At 42.3% G+C, this 19,957-nt stretch overlaps 1 protein-coding gene across 1 annotated transcript; it reads left to right on the top strand.

The window, feature by feature from the left end:
* The first annotated feature begins 316 nt into the window (after positions 1-316).
* Positions 317-19,217, top strand: LOC110968419 (stonustoxin subunit alpha-like). The gene is made up of 4 exons (XM_051939007.1): positions 317-405; positions 3,111-3,199; positions 9,187-10,668; positions 16,008-19,217. The coding sequence occupies exons 1-4, from the start codon at positions 317-319 to the stop codon at positions 16,538-16,540; spliced, it is 2,193 nt and encodes a 730-aa protein (XP_051794967.1). The 3' UTR covers positions 16,541-19,217.
* Positions 19,218-19,957: the final 740 nt, after the last annotated feature.

Genomic DNA, 19,957 nt, shown 5'->3' with positions numbered 1-19,957 from the left:
TCTCATATTCAGGGCAAACTCTGTGTGTTTCTTTGGGGTTGTTTGTTTTTTGTCTCATTTTGGACAAGTTTAAGTCCAGTTCTGTTCTTCTGAACCATTTCTAAGTCCTGTTGAACAGTTTTAGAGTCCGTCTGCAGCATGGAGGTGGAACAGGTCTGGTGTCTGGTTCAGCTAGCTCCCTGAGGCTGATGCTAGTGATGCTAAGCTAGGACTTGTCCTCGTTGATGGGGGTCTGGACGAGTCATTGTTGACCGTCAGTTTATCGTGAAGGGTGACACCGAACGGAGCGTAGACGACCGATCCATCTCTGAACACGATGTCCAGACCTTCATGTTCCCTGGTTCCCCTGAAGGACACCCAGATGTTAGCAGCTGGACCGATCCAGATGTTAGAACTTAACCTCAGGTAGAACACGGACTGTTTGTGTGTCTGTCTATTTGTTGTGTGTGTTTGTGTTCAAGGTTCAGGGTTACTTATTTCTATTCGTACTGAACTATCAGAGGCCTTTCAGTGTCTGCTGGTAGGATCAGCCGAAGGTAGAAAACTGGTTCAAACAAGCCAACAGGCAGAAAAACTGTTTGTGGAAGAGGTTCTGCTGCTAACCATCAGTTATTTTATCAGAATTAATCCAAACCAGGAGAGCAGAGTCTCTGCTGTCTCCTCCATAGGACCTGTCAATCATTCCAGACCGGACTGTCAATCAAGTAGCCCCTCCCCCTGACTTCACAAAACTTTAACGCTCTATAAAAAATTCAGTTTTGATTCTATGAATAATATACTATAAAAACATTTTCTTACCCCAAAAAAATGCACTTCCCCCAAAAAAATGCAATATATGTATAATTTTTAGAATTTATATTTAAAATATTTTTGCTTTCATTTTGTGAACAATTTGCTGTAATTTTCCAGTTAGAGTAAAACCAAACAAAAAAGATAATTTAAACATTGCCAATATAAATAAATACATTTAAAAACAGACCCAAACTATAAGTAACATCCACATCACAAACCTTTATTTTTATTAATGATCTGTTTTTTCTTTATGATATTTGACCAGAAATTACTGTTTTTATTGTATTAATATTAGAAAAACAACAAAAACAAGCATTCTTCTAACATCTATCTGATGAAGGATCCATTAATCTGCTGGCTGGAGTTAAATATCATCATCTGGAGATGGACTCATAAAATCTGGCCTTGACTCAATTAATCCAATCAGTAAACAGCTCAGAGTTGTTTTTACAGCAGCTGTCACTATAAAAGTGGTCGTTTTCACGGCTTCATGACGACTGCAAACATGGTTTGTGTCTCAGTTCAGCAACAGCTTTGCTGCACAAATGAAAGCAGCAGAAATGTTTCTAACATTAAACTAATGAAACCAGATCCCACATCGGGGCCGTCTTCCATCATGGAGATAAATGCTGCATCATCGTCTGACTCTGATTCAGCAGGAAACAAACACTGGAGCTCTACAGGAAGCAGTCCATAGAGTGCAGCCTGCAGCTCTGCAGACACACCCTTCTTTTCCTCCTCAGTCTGAGCCTCAAACCCTCCACAGCTTTGGAAGAATCCACATTCAGAGCTGCAGACAAACAGCTGATTCTGCTCTGAGCTGGTTCTAACTGAAGCCATACTCTGCTGTATTTCCAGGGACAAAGACCTCCTCATCTTCACCATCATCACCATCATCATCACCATCATCATTATCAGCATCTTCACCATCATCATCATCATCATCATCATCATTATCAGCATCATCTTCATCATCCTCCAACATCTCCCTCATGATAATTGCTCCTCAAACCCGTGTTGTGAGGTAAATCATTTTAAATTATTTCAATATTCATTATTTTAACTACTTACTTTTCCCATGTTTTCTGAAGTTCCCGTTGGTCGCTGCTGAGTCAGTCATGGCTTCAGAGTTGATCGAAATGTCAGAATTCTTTACTTTTTACAGAATCTGGAGTGTTTTTAGACATTTGTTTTAGCTAAGACAGTAGTTCTCAGTTCCAAGTATGTAAGTGTGTACTCGTGTATGTGGTGAGTATAAACTTGTCGGTACGACTCTGAAGTACAGACTCCTGAGAACATCTCAGTTAATGTGCCGTTGGAACTCCAGCGTACTCGATGACATCACCCCCTCGGCTCATCTGCTCCGGTTATCTTTACCATGAAAAACTCTGAAATATAATCAGATTCAATAACCCCACCTGCATGTTCACGTTTTAGTATAAAACAGTTACTGTCCCTGTAAAGCCTGACTCATCAGAAAATAGCCAGAAAATTCTACCTTTTGGGAATTGAGACGTTTATCACTCATTTTAACAAAATACAAAAGAAAAATTTTGATGCATCATTTTGTCTATGATATATTTTTTGTATCAAATTTGATATTTGGGCGTTTTTGGCACCTTTTTGCTGACAACAGTCTAAAGCAAAACTCCCCCTGGTCCAGTCTACTAATTAGCACTGAGTGATCTGACACACTTCACAACAAAAAGATAACAATAATAAATAAAAACAACAAACTGCAGGTAGCTTTGTCTCCATTTGTCAGTAGGTTCTCACACTGAACTCTGGACTAATCCCATAAACCTGCTCCGTCTCCTCCTCATCTTCTAACTGCTACATGTCGCTTGTGTTTCCATCCAGTATCTCATTGACATTTTCAGTGTACTTTCTTTTTCTCTTTTCTTTCTCTAGTCTTTTGACATCTAAAAATGGATCAATCTAGTTTAGCTATTGTGATTTCAGAGGAATTGTTATTGTAAAAATATTCAAAATGCCTGTGAAGGTGGCATTTCATTCATTAATGTAGTTAATTAACTAAAATAGTGTTTGTATTTTCACAGGTATAATGCAGATAACATTGCAAAAATGCTACATGACAATTCAGACCTTCCAAACCTTCTGGAAGGTTCCTGACACATTTTGTGTTTCTATCTGGTCATTTTGTGTATTTCTAGGATTGTTTTGCTTTGTGTAGTTGTTTGGCGTCTTTGTGGATGTTTTGAATCTTTTCAACTGGAAAACACTTTGTGTTCATGCTCATTGTTGTAAAGATTGTCTGGTTGTGTCATTGACATCTCGTGCATCAATCTCTGAAACAGAGGAAGCTCCTCAGAAGACATGGCTGCCCTTGGACGACCTTTCACCTTAGGGATGTTGTACGACAGACGGAGAGATGAGCTGATCCCAGGTAAATGTTCACCGAGACCACAGTGGAGTAAAATCCTTGTTAAGACTGAGTCAAAGTACAACATTTTGTTCTCCCATCATCCACTGCAACCATCCAGCTGCAGCAGTGATGGATTAATCATCAGTCAGAATAGCTGCCGATGAACTGTCTGGCAATCAACTACCGTAACGAAACAAAACGGAGACGATGATTACACTTAGTACCACAATGTAATTGGGAAAAAGTACTTTCAGCTGGTACCATGCGTTGCCAATGTTCAGACTGAAGGGTGATATGGGTCTATCCATCCATTCATTATCTATACACTGCTTAATTTTCATTTGGGTCGCTGGGGGCTGGAGTCTATCCCAGCTGACTTGGGGTGAAGACAGGGGGCTACATATACAGACAAACAATCACACTTACACTTACGGACAATTTAGAGTTTCCAATTAACCTCAGCATATTTTTGGACTGTGGGAGGAAGCCGGAGTACCCGGAGAAAACCCACGCATGCACAGGGAGAACATGCAAACTCCATGCAGAAAGATCCCAGGAAGGCGGGGACAGGAAGCAGGGATCTTCTGATTACAAGGCAAAAGTCCTAACCAGAGGTGGGTAGAGTAGCCAAAATTTTTACTCAAGTAAGAGTAATGTTACTTTAGAAAAATATGACTCAAGTAGAAGTAAAAAGTAGTCATCTAAAAAATTACTTGAGTAAGAGTAAAAAAGTACTTGGTGAAAAAAAACTACTCAAGCAGTGAGTAACAGAAACATCCGATTTATTTGTCTTCTGTGCATGAATTCAATCAGACATACAATATAAATGTAAATTCAATAAAGTGAATATTCAGGTAAACCTCTTTAACTAAAATGATAATAAATTAAATCTTTATATGAAAAAAATATGAAAAAATAAATTATATTCCAAGAAACACACTTTTGCCAGCATTGCAGGTTTCTAGCATTTTCTTTTTTAAATATTCTTTAAAACTGTCCCTGAGGTTTAACATCAAAATATTACACATACTGAATGACTGTAACCAAACATGGAACTTAAGGTTTACCCATTTCTAAACCTTCTTCAACAGCAGTTTTTCCACAACATACACACGTGGACAAAATTGTTGGTACCCCTCAGTTAAAGAAGGAAAAACCCACAATTCTCACTGAAATCACTTGAAACTCACAAAAGTAACAATAAATAAAAATGTATTGAAAATTAAATAATCAAAATCAGCCATCACTTTTGAATTGTTGATTAACATAATTATTTAAAAAAACAAACTAATGAAACAGGGCTGGACAAAAATGATGGTACCCATAACTTAATATTTTGTTGCACAACCTTTTGAGGCAATCACTGCAATTAAACGATTTCTGTATTTGTCAATGAGCGTTCTGCAGCTGTCAACAGGTATTTTGGCCCACTCCTCATGAGCAAACAGCTCCAGTTGTCTCAGGTTTGATGGGTGTCTTCTCCAAATGGCATGTTTCAGCTCCTTCCACATATGTTCAATGGGATTCAGATCTGGGCTCATAGAAGGCCACTTTAGAATAGTCCAACGCTTTTCTCTCAGCCATTCTTGGGTGTTTTTGGCTGTGTGTTTTGGATCGTTGTCCTGTTGGAAGACCCATGACCTGCGACTGAGACCAAGCTTTCTGACACTAGGCAGCACATTTCTCTCCAGAATGCCTTGATAGTCTTCAGATTTCATCGTACCTTGCACACTTTCAAGACACCCTGTGCCAGATGCAGCAAAGCAGCCCCAAAACATTACTGAGCCTCCTCCATGTTTCACCGTAGGGACAGTGTTCTTTTCTTCGTATGCTTGGTTTTTGAGTCTATGAACATAGAGTTGATGTGCCTTACCAAAAAGCTCCAGTTTGGTCTCATCTGTCCAAAGGACATTCTCCCAGAAACTTTGTGGCTTGTCAACATGCATTTTTGCAAATTCCAGTCTGGCTTTTTTATGAGTTTTTTTCAGCAGTGGTGTCCTCCTTGGTCGTCTCCCATGAAGTCCACTTTGGCTCAAACAACGACGAATGGTGCGATCTGACACTGATGTACCTTGGCCTTGGAGTTCACCTTTAATTTCTTTGGAGGTTGCTCTGGGCTCTTTGGATACAATTCCAACGATCCGTCTCTTCAATTTGTCATCAATTTTCCTCTTGCGGCCACGTCCAGGGAGGTTGGCTACTGTCCCGTGGGTCTTGAACTTCTGAATAATATGAGCCACTGTTGTCACAGGAACTTCAAGCTGTTTAGAGATGGTCTTATAGCCTTTACCTTTAAGATGTTTGTCTATCATTTTTTTTCGGATGTCCTGGGACAATTCTCTCCTTCGCTTTCTGTTGTCCATGTTCAGTGTGGTACACACCTTTTCACCAAACAGCAGGGTGACTACTTGTCTCCCTTTAAATAGGCAGACTGACTGATTATGAGTTTGGAAACACCTGTGATGTCAATTAAATGACACACCTGAGTTAATCATGTCACTCTGGTCAAATAGTTTTCAATCTTTAATAGAGGTACCATCATTTTTGTCCAGGCCTGTTTCATTAGTTTGTTTTTTTAAATAATTATGTTAATCAACAATTCAAAAGTAATGGCTGTTTTTGATTATTTAATTTTCAATAAATTTTTATTTATTGTTACTTTTGTGAGTTTCAAGTGATTTCAGTGAGAATTGTGGGTTTTTCCTTCTTTAACTGAGGGGTACCAACAATTTTGTCCACGTGTGTAAAACCAAAACAAAGGCAACAACCCTGCAAACTTGCAGTGAAAAGATACATGAACCTTTAACCTGCCCTCCAAATGGCACATCAGGGCTAACCAGGTAGATTATATTTAGAACAAGGCAGTCTTTACATATAACAGGTGTCTGTGTCCAAATAAGAGAGAGAGTAGACAGACAGACTGAGAGACAGAGAGACAGACACACAGAGAGACAGACAGAGAGAGAGAGAGAGACAAAGCAGACACACAGAGAGAGACAGAGAGAGAGAAAGACAGAGCTGACAGACAGACACAGAGAGAGACACAGAAGACACCACATAGTGTAGCTGCTCTTTTGCGACGCGTGTAGGCTAAACATGCTCCGTATGTGAGGTCACGGGTGTTCCCCCTCCTCCTCCTCCTCTGCCATTTTTCGTGTGCTCCTCCTCTGTTCATAGGTCTGTGCGCGCCACAGATATTAGCCCGGCAGCTACGCAGTTGTGCGGTCATGTGACTGAATGACGGCCTCTGATTGGTGAAAAACAGTCATGTGGTAGAACTTTTTGCAGAAGTGTGTATCTAGCAAAATAAAAAAGTATATGCATTATCACTTGGATAACAAGAGAAGTAACGAGCCGTGAAGTGCAATGCAGCGGAGTAAGAGTTGCGTTTCATATCCACAAACATACTCAAGTAAAAGTAAAAAGTATTGTGCTTTGAATTTACTCATAAAAGTACAATTTATCAAAAAATCTACTCAAGTAAATGTAACGGAGTAAATATAACTCGTTACTACCCACCTCTGGTCCTAACCACCAAGCCACTGTGCTGTCTGGGTGATGTGAGTGTTGGTACATTTGAAGAAGCTGTTTTTGTCTTTGAAATGTCAGATTGAGACTGTCTGATCTGGTCAGAAAGAATTCTGTAGACTTGAACTACCAGAAACTATTTACAAACAGTCAATCAGAAAAGAGTTTTGTGTTTCATGTCATGTTGTAAATAGCCTCTTTTCAAATCCCCTGTATGGTCTAGAACTGGCCAGTGGAAGACTGCTGTAATTGAGGCGGCATGGCTCAGTGGGTAGAGCGGCTGTCTCGCAACCGAAGGGTTGCCGGTTCGATCCTCAGCCCGTCATGCTCATGTCGAGGTGTCCCTGAGCAAGACACCTAACCCCTAATTGCTCCTGGTGGGTCATGGTTAGCGCCTTGCATGGCAGCTTCCGCTGTGTATGGGTGAATGTAATGTATCTTGTAAAGCGCTCTGGGTACCTTGCAGGTATAGTAAAGCGCTATACAAATACAGACCATTCCCCAGAGTATAATGGAGTGTCAACAGCAATGCCTTCTTCCTTTTTCTTGCAGGGCCATAACCATGGTCAAAAGGTATCCCAACAGAGCAACTGCTAAAAATAATTCATAGATTGTGCTGGTCCATCTCACTGGCCTGTAGAATATGGTGGAAAAATCAAAAATCATCTACAACTGCTTCCGTGCAGGGTCCAACTCCAGTAGTGTCCATTTTGGTGTTCTCCAGTATTGGAGCATTTCAGGTCATTAAGAAACAGAGAATTCCTCTCCCTTATCTCCTGGAGGTATTCTCTACAGTGGTCTTCACACAGCCAAGGCTCAATGTAATATTAATCAGTGGTTAGTTCAGGGCCCATTCTCCAGTACAGCAGGAGATAAACCAGATCATTTTAACCTCCAGGATTCTACACATTCTTCAAAGGTAGCTTTGCCACATAGCATGGTGAAGTTTCAAGGATAGTCTGGGATAGTCGTGCTGAATCGGCTTTGCCCTTGAGTGTCATTTCCCTCTTTTTTCAAAAAGGTTTCAATCCACCAAATTCAATTTCCTGTTTGCATTGCTGCTCTCTTCCCTTTTCTTGATGTAGCTCCTAATTCCTCCCTTCACAGATTAGCAGTCTTTCAACCCAAAATTGTTTTTCCAATAGTAATAAGGAGGTATGGCCACAGTCAGGCAAAAAGCTCTCCTATTCAACCTCCCAGCCTAGAAAATCCATAGCCGATTGCCTCAATCACACCCTTCATCACTATCAATGATCCTGCCACCATAGTTCCTGCTACCTCATACCAATAACATTCATGCTCATCTTTTTCTACACCACAACACATCCAATGCTCTTCTGGTGAATGGCAGGTTCTATTGTTGTTGATGGAGTTGGGTCTTAACCACTCAAACTCTTCCATCTCCTTTCCTGCACAAAGGCTCTTCTGAAGTAGTGTCCTTCTGCCAAGAAAATGGTGGGGTTTGCCACTTGTGGGGTCGGCTTTAATGTATAGATTTTCTATCCTTCATTTCATGTCCTAAGATGGTTTTAACATATCTGGTCTGCAATACAGTTGGCCTTTCCCCATTTCTGCCGTGACAACACTTCACCAACTTCCCCTCCAGTCCATGGGTCTCATGTTCATTGTCAGAATTATCCTGACAATGGCTCTCCCATCTGGACACTTTGGAAATGCTTTCTTGCCATGCAAAGTCATATTGACCTTATCACAGACCATCCTTCACTGTTCAAAGCTATTGCTTCTCCAGGTGCCGCTTTGTTTATGACCTGCACCACTTCCATCACTGCAGGTCATCAACACTTCAGCTGAGGAGTGTTCCATATAAAGGGTTCCTTCCACATCTGTGTAGATATCATCCCGCTTCCACTATGCATCCTGTAGGGTGACTCGTGCTTTCCGATACACAGAAGAAAATGGATGGATGGATTTCATGAAATATCTGGCCTCTTTGTTGTCAGTGTTGTCAAGCACAAAAAATTATACTTATTCTATGCAGACTTCCCTGGATCAACTAGTTGCTCCGTGACATGACCCAGCCACAGCTTTCTTACCTCTTCGTGACATTCCTGACTAACAGACTGTATTCTCTCAGATACTCAATTATGTCCTTGTCAGGAAGTTGCTGCGGTACAAGTGCTTATCTTCTTCCACTTGGTTGTTGGATCTCTGCTGTGCCTTGATTAATCTCATTTCTTCTACTTTCTAGAGAGGTGTCTTTTGAGACTGAAATCACCAGCTTACTTTTTCCAATGTTGCAATCTGGATGTGATCAAGGAATCTTTAGCAACGGGAAAGTTCTTGGACATTGTTTTCTTTTTGGAAATGAATGTTCCTGGAGTTTTTGATGGAAAACTGGCTTAAACAGTGTATGACCCACACAGCATTATTTTTTTCCTGAAATTATTCATAATTTAAATGATACTAATCAGCTCTAGTGTTGCATTTTTCCTGCCTTAACTCTTGGTCTCTGTCTGTAGGTTTCACATTGTGGGATGAAAACACCCTGAAACCAAATATAGTGGAGACTTGTCAGCACAGCAGTAGGTCTGAAATCACTGCCTCTGATTCCATTGAATCCAAGTCCTCTCTGCTGGATGTTGATGCTTCCCTGAAGGCCAGTTTCCTGAGTGGACTGATTGAAGTTGGAGGATCTGCCAAGTATCTGAATGACAAGAAGAAGTCCAAGAATCAGAGCAGAGTGACGCTTCAGTACAAAGTTACCACCAACTTCCAACAGTTGTCTATGACAAACATTTCATCGATGAGCCCTAAACAGATCGGTGTTATTGAAAAGAGTTCTGCGACACATGTCGTCACTGGCATCCTTTATGGGGCAAACGCTTTCTTTGTGTTTGACAGTGAGAAGTTAGATGACAGCAGTGTTCAGGACATCCAGGGCAGCATGAAAGCTGTGATAAAGAAGATCCCCTCATTTAATATTGACAGAAAAATTGGCATCAAGCTGACAGAAGAAGAGAAGAACACAACTGACAAGTTTACCTGCAAATTCTATGGAGACTTCATTCTTGATGACAACCCTGCAACATTTACAGACGCTGTGAAGACATACATCCAGCTTCCAAAACTACTGGGAGAAAAGTATGAAAATGTGGTTCCACTGAAGGTCTGGGTGATGCCTTTGAAGATGTTACATACAAAAGCTCCCAAGGTGATAACTGGGATCACTGTCGGACTCGTACGAAGGGCTCAAGATGCTCTGCAGGATCTGCATCATCTGGAAATTTGCTGCAATGATATTCTCAATGATAAAGTGGTGAAAGCTTTTCCAAACATCCAAGAAAAGTGGAGCACCTTCCAGAAACTCTGCATGTGTTTCAGGTCTGCACTCCAAGAGACAATCGCCAAGAAACTTCCCTCCATCAGGGCAGGTGAAGAAGACGAGAAGGAGTTAGAAAAGGTCTTTGATGATAAAGACAAGTCACCTTTCAGTCACCAGAAGTTAACCAAGTGGATAGAAGACATGGAAAGAGAAGTTAACGTCATCCGTTCATGTGTAGAGGTAATGGAGGGAATAAAGATCATCTCAAACCAGTCAGAGCTGGACAGAGTGGTTCTAGATCCAAAAGTAGAGGATGTTCTCTGCTTTGTTTTCACCTCCTTGGAACCTGCTGATCCCTATCTTCAGGAAATGTCTGAGTACTTGGACTCAGTGAAGTTAGAAGGCAGTGGGGGAGTCCTTCTACCGACCCAGGACCAGTGGTTCTTCTCAGATGAAGTGATCAAAGAAATGAGACAAAAAGCCAGAGTTATTCATCACCTAGCCAAAGATCTCAAGAACAATCGCCAACTTTGCTTCCTTGTAGCAGCATTTTCAAATGTGGAACACAAAGGAGCAAGCATCTACCACTACAGGAACGCCAGTCTGGTCACTGATGACTTCTCCAGGCCTGATGTCACTGATGTGGAAAACATAAAAGACAGAAGGGATTTGATCTGGTGTAAGTCCAATTTTACTTTTGCAGTCCTCTGAATAATGACACATCACTTCATTGAAACACTCGCTGCATTATTAAATCTAAACAAGTTTTGTTGGTTCCAAAATCTAACTAAGTAGTTTTGATGACTCAAGCGAGAGGGTTTGGTGTCTAAACGTAACCAAGTAGTTTTAGTGACTGAATTTAATGATCTAGTTTTAATTACTAAACTTAAAAAATCAGTTCTGGTGGCACAATGTTCTGACTAAACTCAACCAACAAGTTTTAGTGTGTCAACCTAACTCAGTAGTTTCCTGACTACAATTAACAAATAATTTTGCTGACTAATCTTAACCAAGTAATTTTTTCAATCAAATTTACTTAAGTAATTGTGGTGCCAAACTCCAACTAAGTAGTTTTCGGGCTTGAAATTTACACTGAGTAGTTTTCGTGCCCAAACTTAACCAACTAGTTTTGCTGACTAAACCCAGTCAAGTGATTTTTTTTCTGACTGTACATATATATAAATATATATGGATATAGATATGGATATAGATATACACTGCTCAAAAAAATTAAAGGAACACTTTTTAATCTAAGTATTTCATTAAGTTAGTCAAACATGTGGGATACTGATCTGGTCAGTAAGTAACTGAGGGGCTTTTTAGTCAGTTTCAGCTGCTTTGGTGTTCATAAAATTAACAACAGATGCACTAGAGGGGTAACAATGAGACAACCCCCAAAACAGGAATGAGTTTACAGGTGAAGGCCACTGACATTTTATTCCTTCCTAATGTTTTCTGACTGTTTTTCACTGGTTTTGCATTTGGCTAGGGTCAGAGTCACTTCTGGTAGCATGAGGCGATACCTGGACCCTACAGAGGTTCCACAGACAGTCCAACTCCTCCAGGAAGAAAAATCAATGTGTGCCATTACCAGAAGGTTTGCTGTGTCTCCCAGCACATTCTCAAGAGCATGGAGGAGATTCCAGGAGACAGGCAGTTAGTCTGGGAGAGCTGGACAGGACTGTAGAAGGTCCTCAACCCATCAGCAGGACAGGTATCTGCTCCTTTGTGTAAGGAGGACCAGGATGAGCACTGCAATAGCTCTACAAAATGACCTCTAGCAGACCACTGGTGTGAATGTCTCTGACCAAACAATCAGAAAGAGATGTAATGAGAGTGGTCTGAGGGCCCAGCGTCCTCTAGTGCCCGCTGTGCTCGCTGACCGGCACCGTGGAGCTCGGCTGGCATTTGCCATAGAACACAGGAATCTGCAGGTCCACCACTGGTGCCCTGTGCTTTTCACAGATGAGAGCAGGTTCACCCTGAGCACATGTGACAGACATGAAAGGGTCTGGAGAAGCTGTGGAGAACATTATGCTGCCTGTAACATTGTTCAGCATGACTGGTTTGGTGGTGGGTCAGTGATGGTGTGGGGAGGCATATCCATGGAGGGACGCACAGACCTCTACAGGCTGGACAATGGCATTCTGACTGCCTTTAGGTATCAGGATGAAATCCTTTGACCCATTGTCAGACCCTACATTGGTGCAGTGGTCCTGGATTCCTTCTGGTGCACGACAATGCCCAGTCTTATGTGGTAAGAGAACTCATGCAGTTCCTGGAGGATGAAGGAACTGATACCATTAGCTGGCCCCCACGCTCACCTGACCTGAATCCAATAGAACACCTTCAGAACATTATGTTTTGTTCCATCCGACACCATCAGGTTGCTCCTCAGACTGTCCAGGAGCTCAGTGATGCCCTGGTCCAGTTCTGGGAGGAGATACCAGGACACCATCCATCGTCTCATTCAGAGCTTGTCCCGGCATCATCAGTCATGCATACAAGCACTTGGAGGCCTTACAAACTACTGAATACCATTTTGAGTTGCTGCCAAGGAATTTCAGCAAGATGGACCAGCCTGCCACATCAGTTTTTCACTTTGATTTTGGGGTGTCTTGAATTTAGCCCTCCTGGGGGGTTGATCATTTTCATTCCCATCAAACAATGTGTCACTTTTCATTCCTAACACATTATCCAGTCCATATCAATGCTAAGATCCAGTTTGTTTTTTCCCCGTATTGAAATATGATGTGTTTTTAAAGTGTTCCTTTAATTTTTTTGAGCAGTGTGTATATACAGTGGGTACGGAAAGTATTCAGACCCCTTGAAATTTTTCACACTCTGTGTCATTGCAGCCATTTGCCAAAATGAAAAAGTTCATTTTATTTCTCATTAATGTACACTCAGCACCCAATCTCAACAGAAAAAAACAGAAATGTAGAAAATTTTTGCAAATTTATTAAAAAAGAAAAACTGAAATATGACATGGTCAGAAGTATTCAGAGCCTTTGCAGCGACATTCATATTTAACTCACATGCTGTCCATTTCTTCTGATCCTCCTCCAGATGGTTCTGCTTCTTTATTGGAGTCCAGCTGTCTTTAATTAAACTGATTGGACTTGATTAGGAAAGGCACACACCTGTCTACATAAGACCGTACAGCTCACAGTGCATGTCAGAGCAAATGAGAATCATGAGGTGGAAGGAACTGCCCAAGGAGCTCAGAGACAGAATTGTGGCAAGGCACAGATCTGGACAAGGTTACAAAAGAATTTCTGCAGCACTCAAGGTTCCTCAGAGCACAGTGGCCTCCATAATCCTCAAATGGAAGAAGTTTGGGACGAGCACAACTCTTCCTAGACCTGGCCGTCCAGCCAAACTGAGCAATGGTGGGAGAAGAGCCTTGGTGAGAGAGGTAAAGAAGAACCCAAAGATCACTGTGGCTGAGCTCCAGAGATGCAGTCGGGAGATAGGAGAAAGTTCCACAAAGTCAACTATCACTGCAGCCCTCCACCAGTCGGGGCTTTATGGCAGAGTGGCCCGACGGAAGCCTCTCCTCAGTGCAAGACACATGAAAGCCCGCATAGAGTTTGAAAAAACACATGAAGGACTCCCAGACTATGAGAAATAAGATTCTCTGGTCTGATGAGACCAAGATTGAACTTTTTGGTGTTAATTCTAAGCGGTATGTGTGGAGAAAAGCAGGCACTGCTCATCACCTGCCCAATACAATCCCTACAGTGAAACATGGTGGTGGCAGCATCATGTTGTGGGGGGGTGTTTTTCAGCTGCAGGGACAGGACGACTGGTTGTAATTGAAGGAAGGATGAATGCAGCCGAGTACAGAGATATCCTGGAGGAAAACCTCTTCCAGAGTGCTCAGGACCTCAGACTGGGCCGAAGGTTCACCTTTCAACAGGACAATGACCCTAAGCACACAGCTAAAATAACAAAGGAGTGGCTTCACAACAACTCTGTGACCGTTCTTGACTGGACCAGCCAGAGCCCTGACCTAAACCCAATTGAGCATCTCTGGAGAGACCTCAGAATGTCTGTCCACCAACATTTACCATCCAACCTGACAGAACTGGAGAGGATCTGCAAGAAGAATGTCAGAGGATCCCCAAATCCAGGTGTGAAAAACTTGTTGCGTCATTCCCAAGAAGACTCGTGGCTGTACGAGCTGAAAAGGAGCTTCTACTAAATACTGAGCACAGGGTCTGAACACTTCTGACCATGTGATAGTTCAGTTTTTCTTTTTAATAAATTTGAGAAATAAAATGAACTTTTTTGATTTTGGCAAATGGCTGCAATGACACAGAGAGTGAAAAATTTCAAGGGGTCTGAATACTTTCTCTACCCACTATATATATATATATATATAGTGCTGAAACATAATTCAGTACTCTTGCCTTCACCTAACAACATAGTTTTGTTGACTCCTGTTAACCCATTAGTTTTGGTGACCAAGCTTGTTTTACCAACACAACTGGTTGGTGCCTGATCTTAACCAGGTAGTGTTTATGACTAAATTTAACTCAGTAGCTGTGGTGGAAAAAAAAAAAAAACCAACAAAGTAATTTTAATGCCAGGATTTAACTAAGTCCTTTTGGTGACTGAACAGTACTCACTAGATTTGAAGCCTAAACCATGTAGTTTTTTGACTTAGCTGAGTCATTCTGGTAACTAAAGATGACCAAGTGGTTTTAGAACTCAATCTAGCAGCCTTGTTTTAGTGAATAAACCTTAACAAGGAGATCCATCCATCCATCCTCTACACACCGCTTTATCCTCATTAGGGTCGCAGGGTGCTGGAGTCTATCCCAGCTGACTGAGCGTGAAGCCAGGGACACCTGGACAGGTAACAGTCTATCACAGGGCTACACATAGAGACAAACACTCACATTCACACCTATAAACATTTTAGAATCACCAATTAACCTCAGCATGTGGTTGGACTGAGCTGCACAGTGGTTGGTGGTTATCACTTTTGCCTCACAGCTAGAAGATCCCCAGTTCACATCCCAGCCCGGGATCTTTCTATGTGGAGTCTCCATGTTCTCCTGTACATGTGTGGCTTTTCTCCAGGTTCTCCAGCTTCCTCCCACAGTCCACAAACATGCTGAGGTTAACTGGTGATTCTAAATTGTCTGTAGGTGTGAATGTGAGTGTGATTGTGTGTCTGTATATGTAGCCCTGTGACAGACTGTTACCTGTCCAGGTGTCCCTGCCTTCACCCTCAGTCAGTCGGGATAGACTCCAGCCCCCCACAACCCGAATGAGGATTAAGCGGTGTATGGATGATAGATGGATGTTTTTGGACTGTAGGAGGAAGCCAGAGAACCAAGAGAAATGCTCAGGCAAACTCCACACAGAAAAATCCCCACCTTAAGCCGGGACATGAATCTGTGAGACAACTGTGCTGATCCACTGTTCCACCTACCAGGGAGATTTGATGCTCAGATCTTACTAAATAGGTTTGGTGCCAAAACTAAACCTAATAGTTTTGGTGAACAACGCTAACAAAAGTAGTTTTGAAACCAAATATTACAAACTACCTTTGATGCAACAACAAAACCAAGTCAGTCTGGTGTCTACACTGAACCAAATGTTTTTGGTGCTAAATCTGAACTCAGTATTTTTAGTGGCTGAATCAAACCAAGCAGGTTTGGTGACTAGACCTCACCAAGGACTGTGAGTGAGTCTACCTGACAAGTGAGTGAAAACTGAAGTTAAAAAACGAAACCAAACTAAATGTTAACATAACAGTGAGTCACAGAACATGAATTCTCCTCCTGTACTGTGATCTTTGACTCAGCCCTTCCTCCCACTCATGCAGACTTTGGTCACTTTTTCAAACTGGAAGAATTCCGTTGTTTCCTTTCAGTGACACCTACATGTTGTGTAAAGATGTGATTTAGGGTTAGGTAACTGATGTGGTCATTTCTGTTGGAGGGCTTGTTAGTAAATTGATAATGAACTGTGATGATGATCAGGTCTTCTTGTCTCCATCAGATGCCTGTGATCTCACCCTGGATAGTGCTCACTGCAACCTCACTCTGTCCGATGGAAACAAGAAGGCGACTCACGGACAGAGGCAGCCGTATCCCAACTTCCATCAGAGGTTTGATGAGATAGTCAAGGTTCTGTGCAGAGAGCCACTGATTAGGCGCTGTTACTGGGAGGTGGAGTTCAACATGGCTGAAAAAGCAGCTGCTGGTGTTTGCTACATCGGTACAGAGAGCGATGGAAAAAGTAACTTGAAAGCGACTGGATTAAACCACTTTTCCTGCTCTGTTGGCTACAAGTGGATACCAGAGCCGATTTTCTACATAGAGTATCGAGGCAGTGGTGTCAATGAACGTCCTCCTTCCGGCAGTGCCCGACTGGGTGTGTACCTGGACTGGTCTGCAGGAACTCTGTCCTACTATACGGTCTCAGCCAACACACTGACCCACATTCATACCATACGCACTACATTCTCAGGGCCTGTTTATGCTGCCTTCAAGCTCTGGACTGAAGGCAGCTACATATCCTTGTGTCTGTAAACTTGGTGTTGCATGATCCACATCAATTTCAGTTCATCTGAGTTGTAGAAATATATCATGCATACCTTTCATGAATAGTATCTGTCTGGACCTGGACTTGTAGTCAGGATCACAATAGTCCAGACTCTGAGCAGCTTTCTCTCTGTTTTTTTCTCTCTGCACTGATCAGCTGCAGTGCAGAGAGGGAGGGAGGGGAGAGGTAACCAGGCAGAGGAGCAGACAGCAGGAAGGGAGGGTCAGACAGGAGCCGTGACAGTGAGGGTGATGCAGAGTAGACTGGTGGAAATGAGCAGCTGGAAGCAGTGAGCTGGAGGAAGGTCAGCAGCAGCATCCCACAGTGGACATGATGGAGACTGGACCAGCTGGTGGAACATCAACCACAGATCTGAAGCATCCAGCTCTGGGACCAGGGACACTCGGAGAAATAGCACAGGGGGAAACAGAGTTGGTGTAATGCAATAACGGTGTATATATTAAATCTAAAGGTAGATAGAGAAGGGCTCAGTGCATCCAGAGAAGTCCTCCAGCAGCCTATAGGCCTATAGCAGCATGACTAGAGGCAGAACGAAGGGACATCCAAGAGGGAGACTCCAGACGACCCCCTCATGATCACCCAGTCAGCCCTAATATAAGATCTGTCAAAAAGGAACGTTTTAAGCCTGGTCTTAAAAACCGAGAGGGTATTTGCCTCCAGAACCCAAACTGGGAGCAGGTTCCACAGGAGAGGAGCTGATAACTGAAGGCTCTGCCTCCCATTCTACTTTTAGAGATTCTAGGAACAACAAGTAAGCCTGAAGTCTGAGAGCGAAGAGTTCTACTAGGATAATATGGTACTAACAGATCTTTAAGATAAGATGGAGATTGGTTATTAAGAGCTTTATATGTCAGAAGAAGGATTTTAAATTCTATTCTGGATTTAACAGGAAGCCAGTGAAGAGAAGCAAGTATAGGGGAAATATGATCAATTCTGGTTTAGGACAGTATATACAGCTGCCACTCAGTAAAGATGATGCTTCAGATTGCTCAGACTCTGCCCTATAACCATGATGACTTGGATGATCCATCCATCCATCCATTCTCTATACACCGCTTTATCCTCACTAGGGTCATGGGGGGTGCTGGAGTCTATCCCAGCTGACTGGGATGAAGGCAGGGGACACCCTGGACAGGTCACCAGTCTGTCACAGGGCTACATATACAGACTCACATTCACACCTACGGACAATTTAGAGTAACCAATTAACCTCAGCATGTTTTTGGACTGTGGGAGGAAGCCGGAGTACCCGGAGAAAACCCACGCATGCACAGGGAGAACATGCAAACACCATGCAGAAAGATCCCAGGCCCAGGCTGGGATTTGAACCGGGGATCTTCTTGCTGCAAAGCCAAAGTGCTGACTACTACACAATGTGCAGCCCTACTTGGATGATGTTGATGATTTTTGGATTGTGTAGTTTCATAATTAGCATGATGTAACCACTCAGTTATATTCAGCTAGCTCACATAACAGGATGTTGTATGTCCACAAAAACAGCCTTTCCTTCACACGCTTTGTGATAAAATTAACTCAAAGCTCTGCAGGTTACACGTTGATGCATGTGTGTGATGTGTACATACTCTGGCTTGTTGAATAAAGTGATTTGATTGGGTAATGTGATGAATGCTTCTTCAAAGACACTGCATGGCTCTGTGTGTTTGGTTCTGGTCTCCCCTGAGATCACCTGGTCTCCTCAGTGAGCCTGCTGAGATCAGCTCCTGGTCTGGGTGGACCCGGACTCCTCTCACGGATCCATGCAGGCGTCTCCACCTTCACATCTCAGATCACCCGGTCTCACGGGGATTCGTGAAACTGTCACGTAAGTTTCGGTTTCGTGCGCACCAACACGATTTCGTCATGTTTTTCGTGCCGCTCACCACGAAATGTTTTTCGCTGTGGTAATCACATCTGAAAGTGGTTTATACCGGTGGATTCATGACGATCTAAGCTGTCCATCGGCGTATACTGCTTGTGTGATTGCGTTTGCGGCCGCCGGCCGCCGGACATTCTTGATATTCCTATGCAAATTGGTAAGTGTACCACCGGCTTATGGTTAGGTTATGGTTAGGTTATGGTTAGGATTATGGTTAGGGTTATGTTTAGGGACGATGTCATGCAAAATATAGCGTTGGATTCGCCACGGTTTTACATTAAAAATATAATATACACATTCTTTTGAAATACGTTCTGAGTGGCACGAAAAGTCCGCCGTTTAAAATACATTGGTGCGCATTTCGTGGTGAGCGGCACGAAAAACATGACGAAATCGTGTTGGTGCGCACGAAGCCGAAACTAAAACTTACGTGACAGTTTCACGAATCCCCGTGAGATCGGGCTGGATCAGCTCGTATGGCATGGGCTGATCCTCGTGTCGTTTCGGAGCATCTGTTGTGGTCGGGCTAAATAAGACTTGCTCTGCTTGATATTTTAGATGGCCTTAGAATGGCCAATGGGGGAATTGTTGTAGAAATATATCATGTATACCTGGATGAATAGTATCTGTGTGGACCTGGACTTGTAGTCAGGATCACAACAGTCCAGACTCTGAGCAGCTTTCTCTCTGTTTTCCATGATGTTTTGTTGTGACCAGCGTCAACCACTAAGGTCTCACAACTCTGATAACTCCTCAGCTGTGTTTTCTGTCTTGCTCCTCCTTTGTCCTTTAATAAATTATAAAGACAAATTCTGTTGCACTGTGACTGTTTTTGCTGCGGCTCATCCAGATTTTCCACAACAAGCTTAACAAAGGTGCAGTTTCCATGGGACTCAACAGGACATTTTCCACTCTAGGAGTTTGCAGGTTGCTCTAAATCTTTGTGGAAGTTCAGACTGCAGGAATCTTAGATGCAGAACCTCCTTCAAAGTCGTTTTCAGGGGACAAAGAGGAACATATTCCAGACCAGGTGCTTCTGAGCAGACATGAGCTGATTGACTAAACGGGAAATGTGTCAAAATGAATCAAAAATTGTTCAAAATGACACCAATGCTGCACAATATTACTCAATAAGTGTTGAAAATCACTCAAAATGTTCAAAATCAAAACCAAAATTGTCCAATATTACATAAAAATCATTCAAAATGACACAAAAATTGCTCAGAATTACTCTTGTTGCTGAATATTATTTAAAAAATGTCCAGAAACTGTGTAAATCTATTTAAAAATGTTCACAATGATGCAAAAGTGTTCTAAAAATGCAAAAAATATTCAAAAGTTTTCAACGATGGTAATCAGAAATTGTCCGAAATGTTGGATAAAGTTTCTCAAAGTCACACAGAAGTGATGCAAAATTGCTCATATCTGCGCAAAAAGACTCAGAATTTGTCCAAAAAGAGAAAATGTTGAAATGTCGTGTCTGTCTGCTGCACTGATGAAGTTTTGG

The sequence above is a fragment of the Acanthochromis polyacanthus genome, chromosome 19, assembly GCF_021347895.1.
Source record: "Acanthochromis polyacanthus isolate Apoly-LR-REF ecotype Palm Island chromosome 19, KAUST_Apoly_ChrSc, whole genome shotgun sequence".
Lineage (NCBI taxonomy): Eukaryota > Metazoa > Chordata > Actinopteri > Pomacentridae > Acanthochromis > Acanthochromis polyacanthus.
This window is presented reverse-complemented; position numbering and strand designations above follow the sequence as displayed.

Bases quoted from the DNA above. Each gene is read 5' to 3' on its own strand.
- LOC110968419 (XM_051939007.1), top strand. From the start codon at position 317: ATGTCCAGACCTTCATGTTCCCTGGTTCCCCTGAAGGACACCCAGATG. The intron at 406-3,110 runs GTAGAACACGGA...TCTCTGAAACAG, and splicing joins ATGTTAGAACTTAACCTCAG to AGGAAGCTCCTCAGAAGACA. The intron at 3,200-9,186 runs GTAAATGTTCAC...CTCTGTCTGTAG, and splicing joins GAGAGATGAGCTGATCCCAG to GTTTCACATTGTGGGATGAA.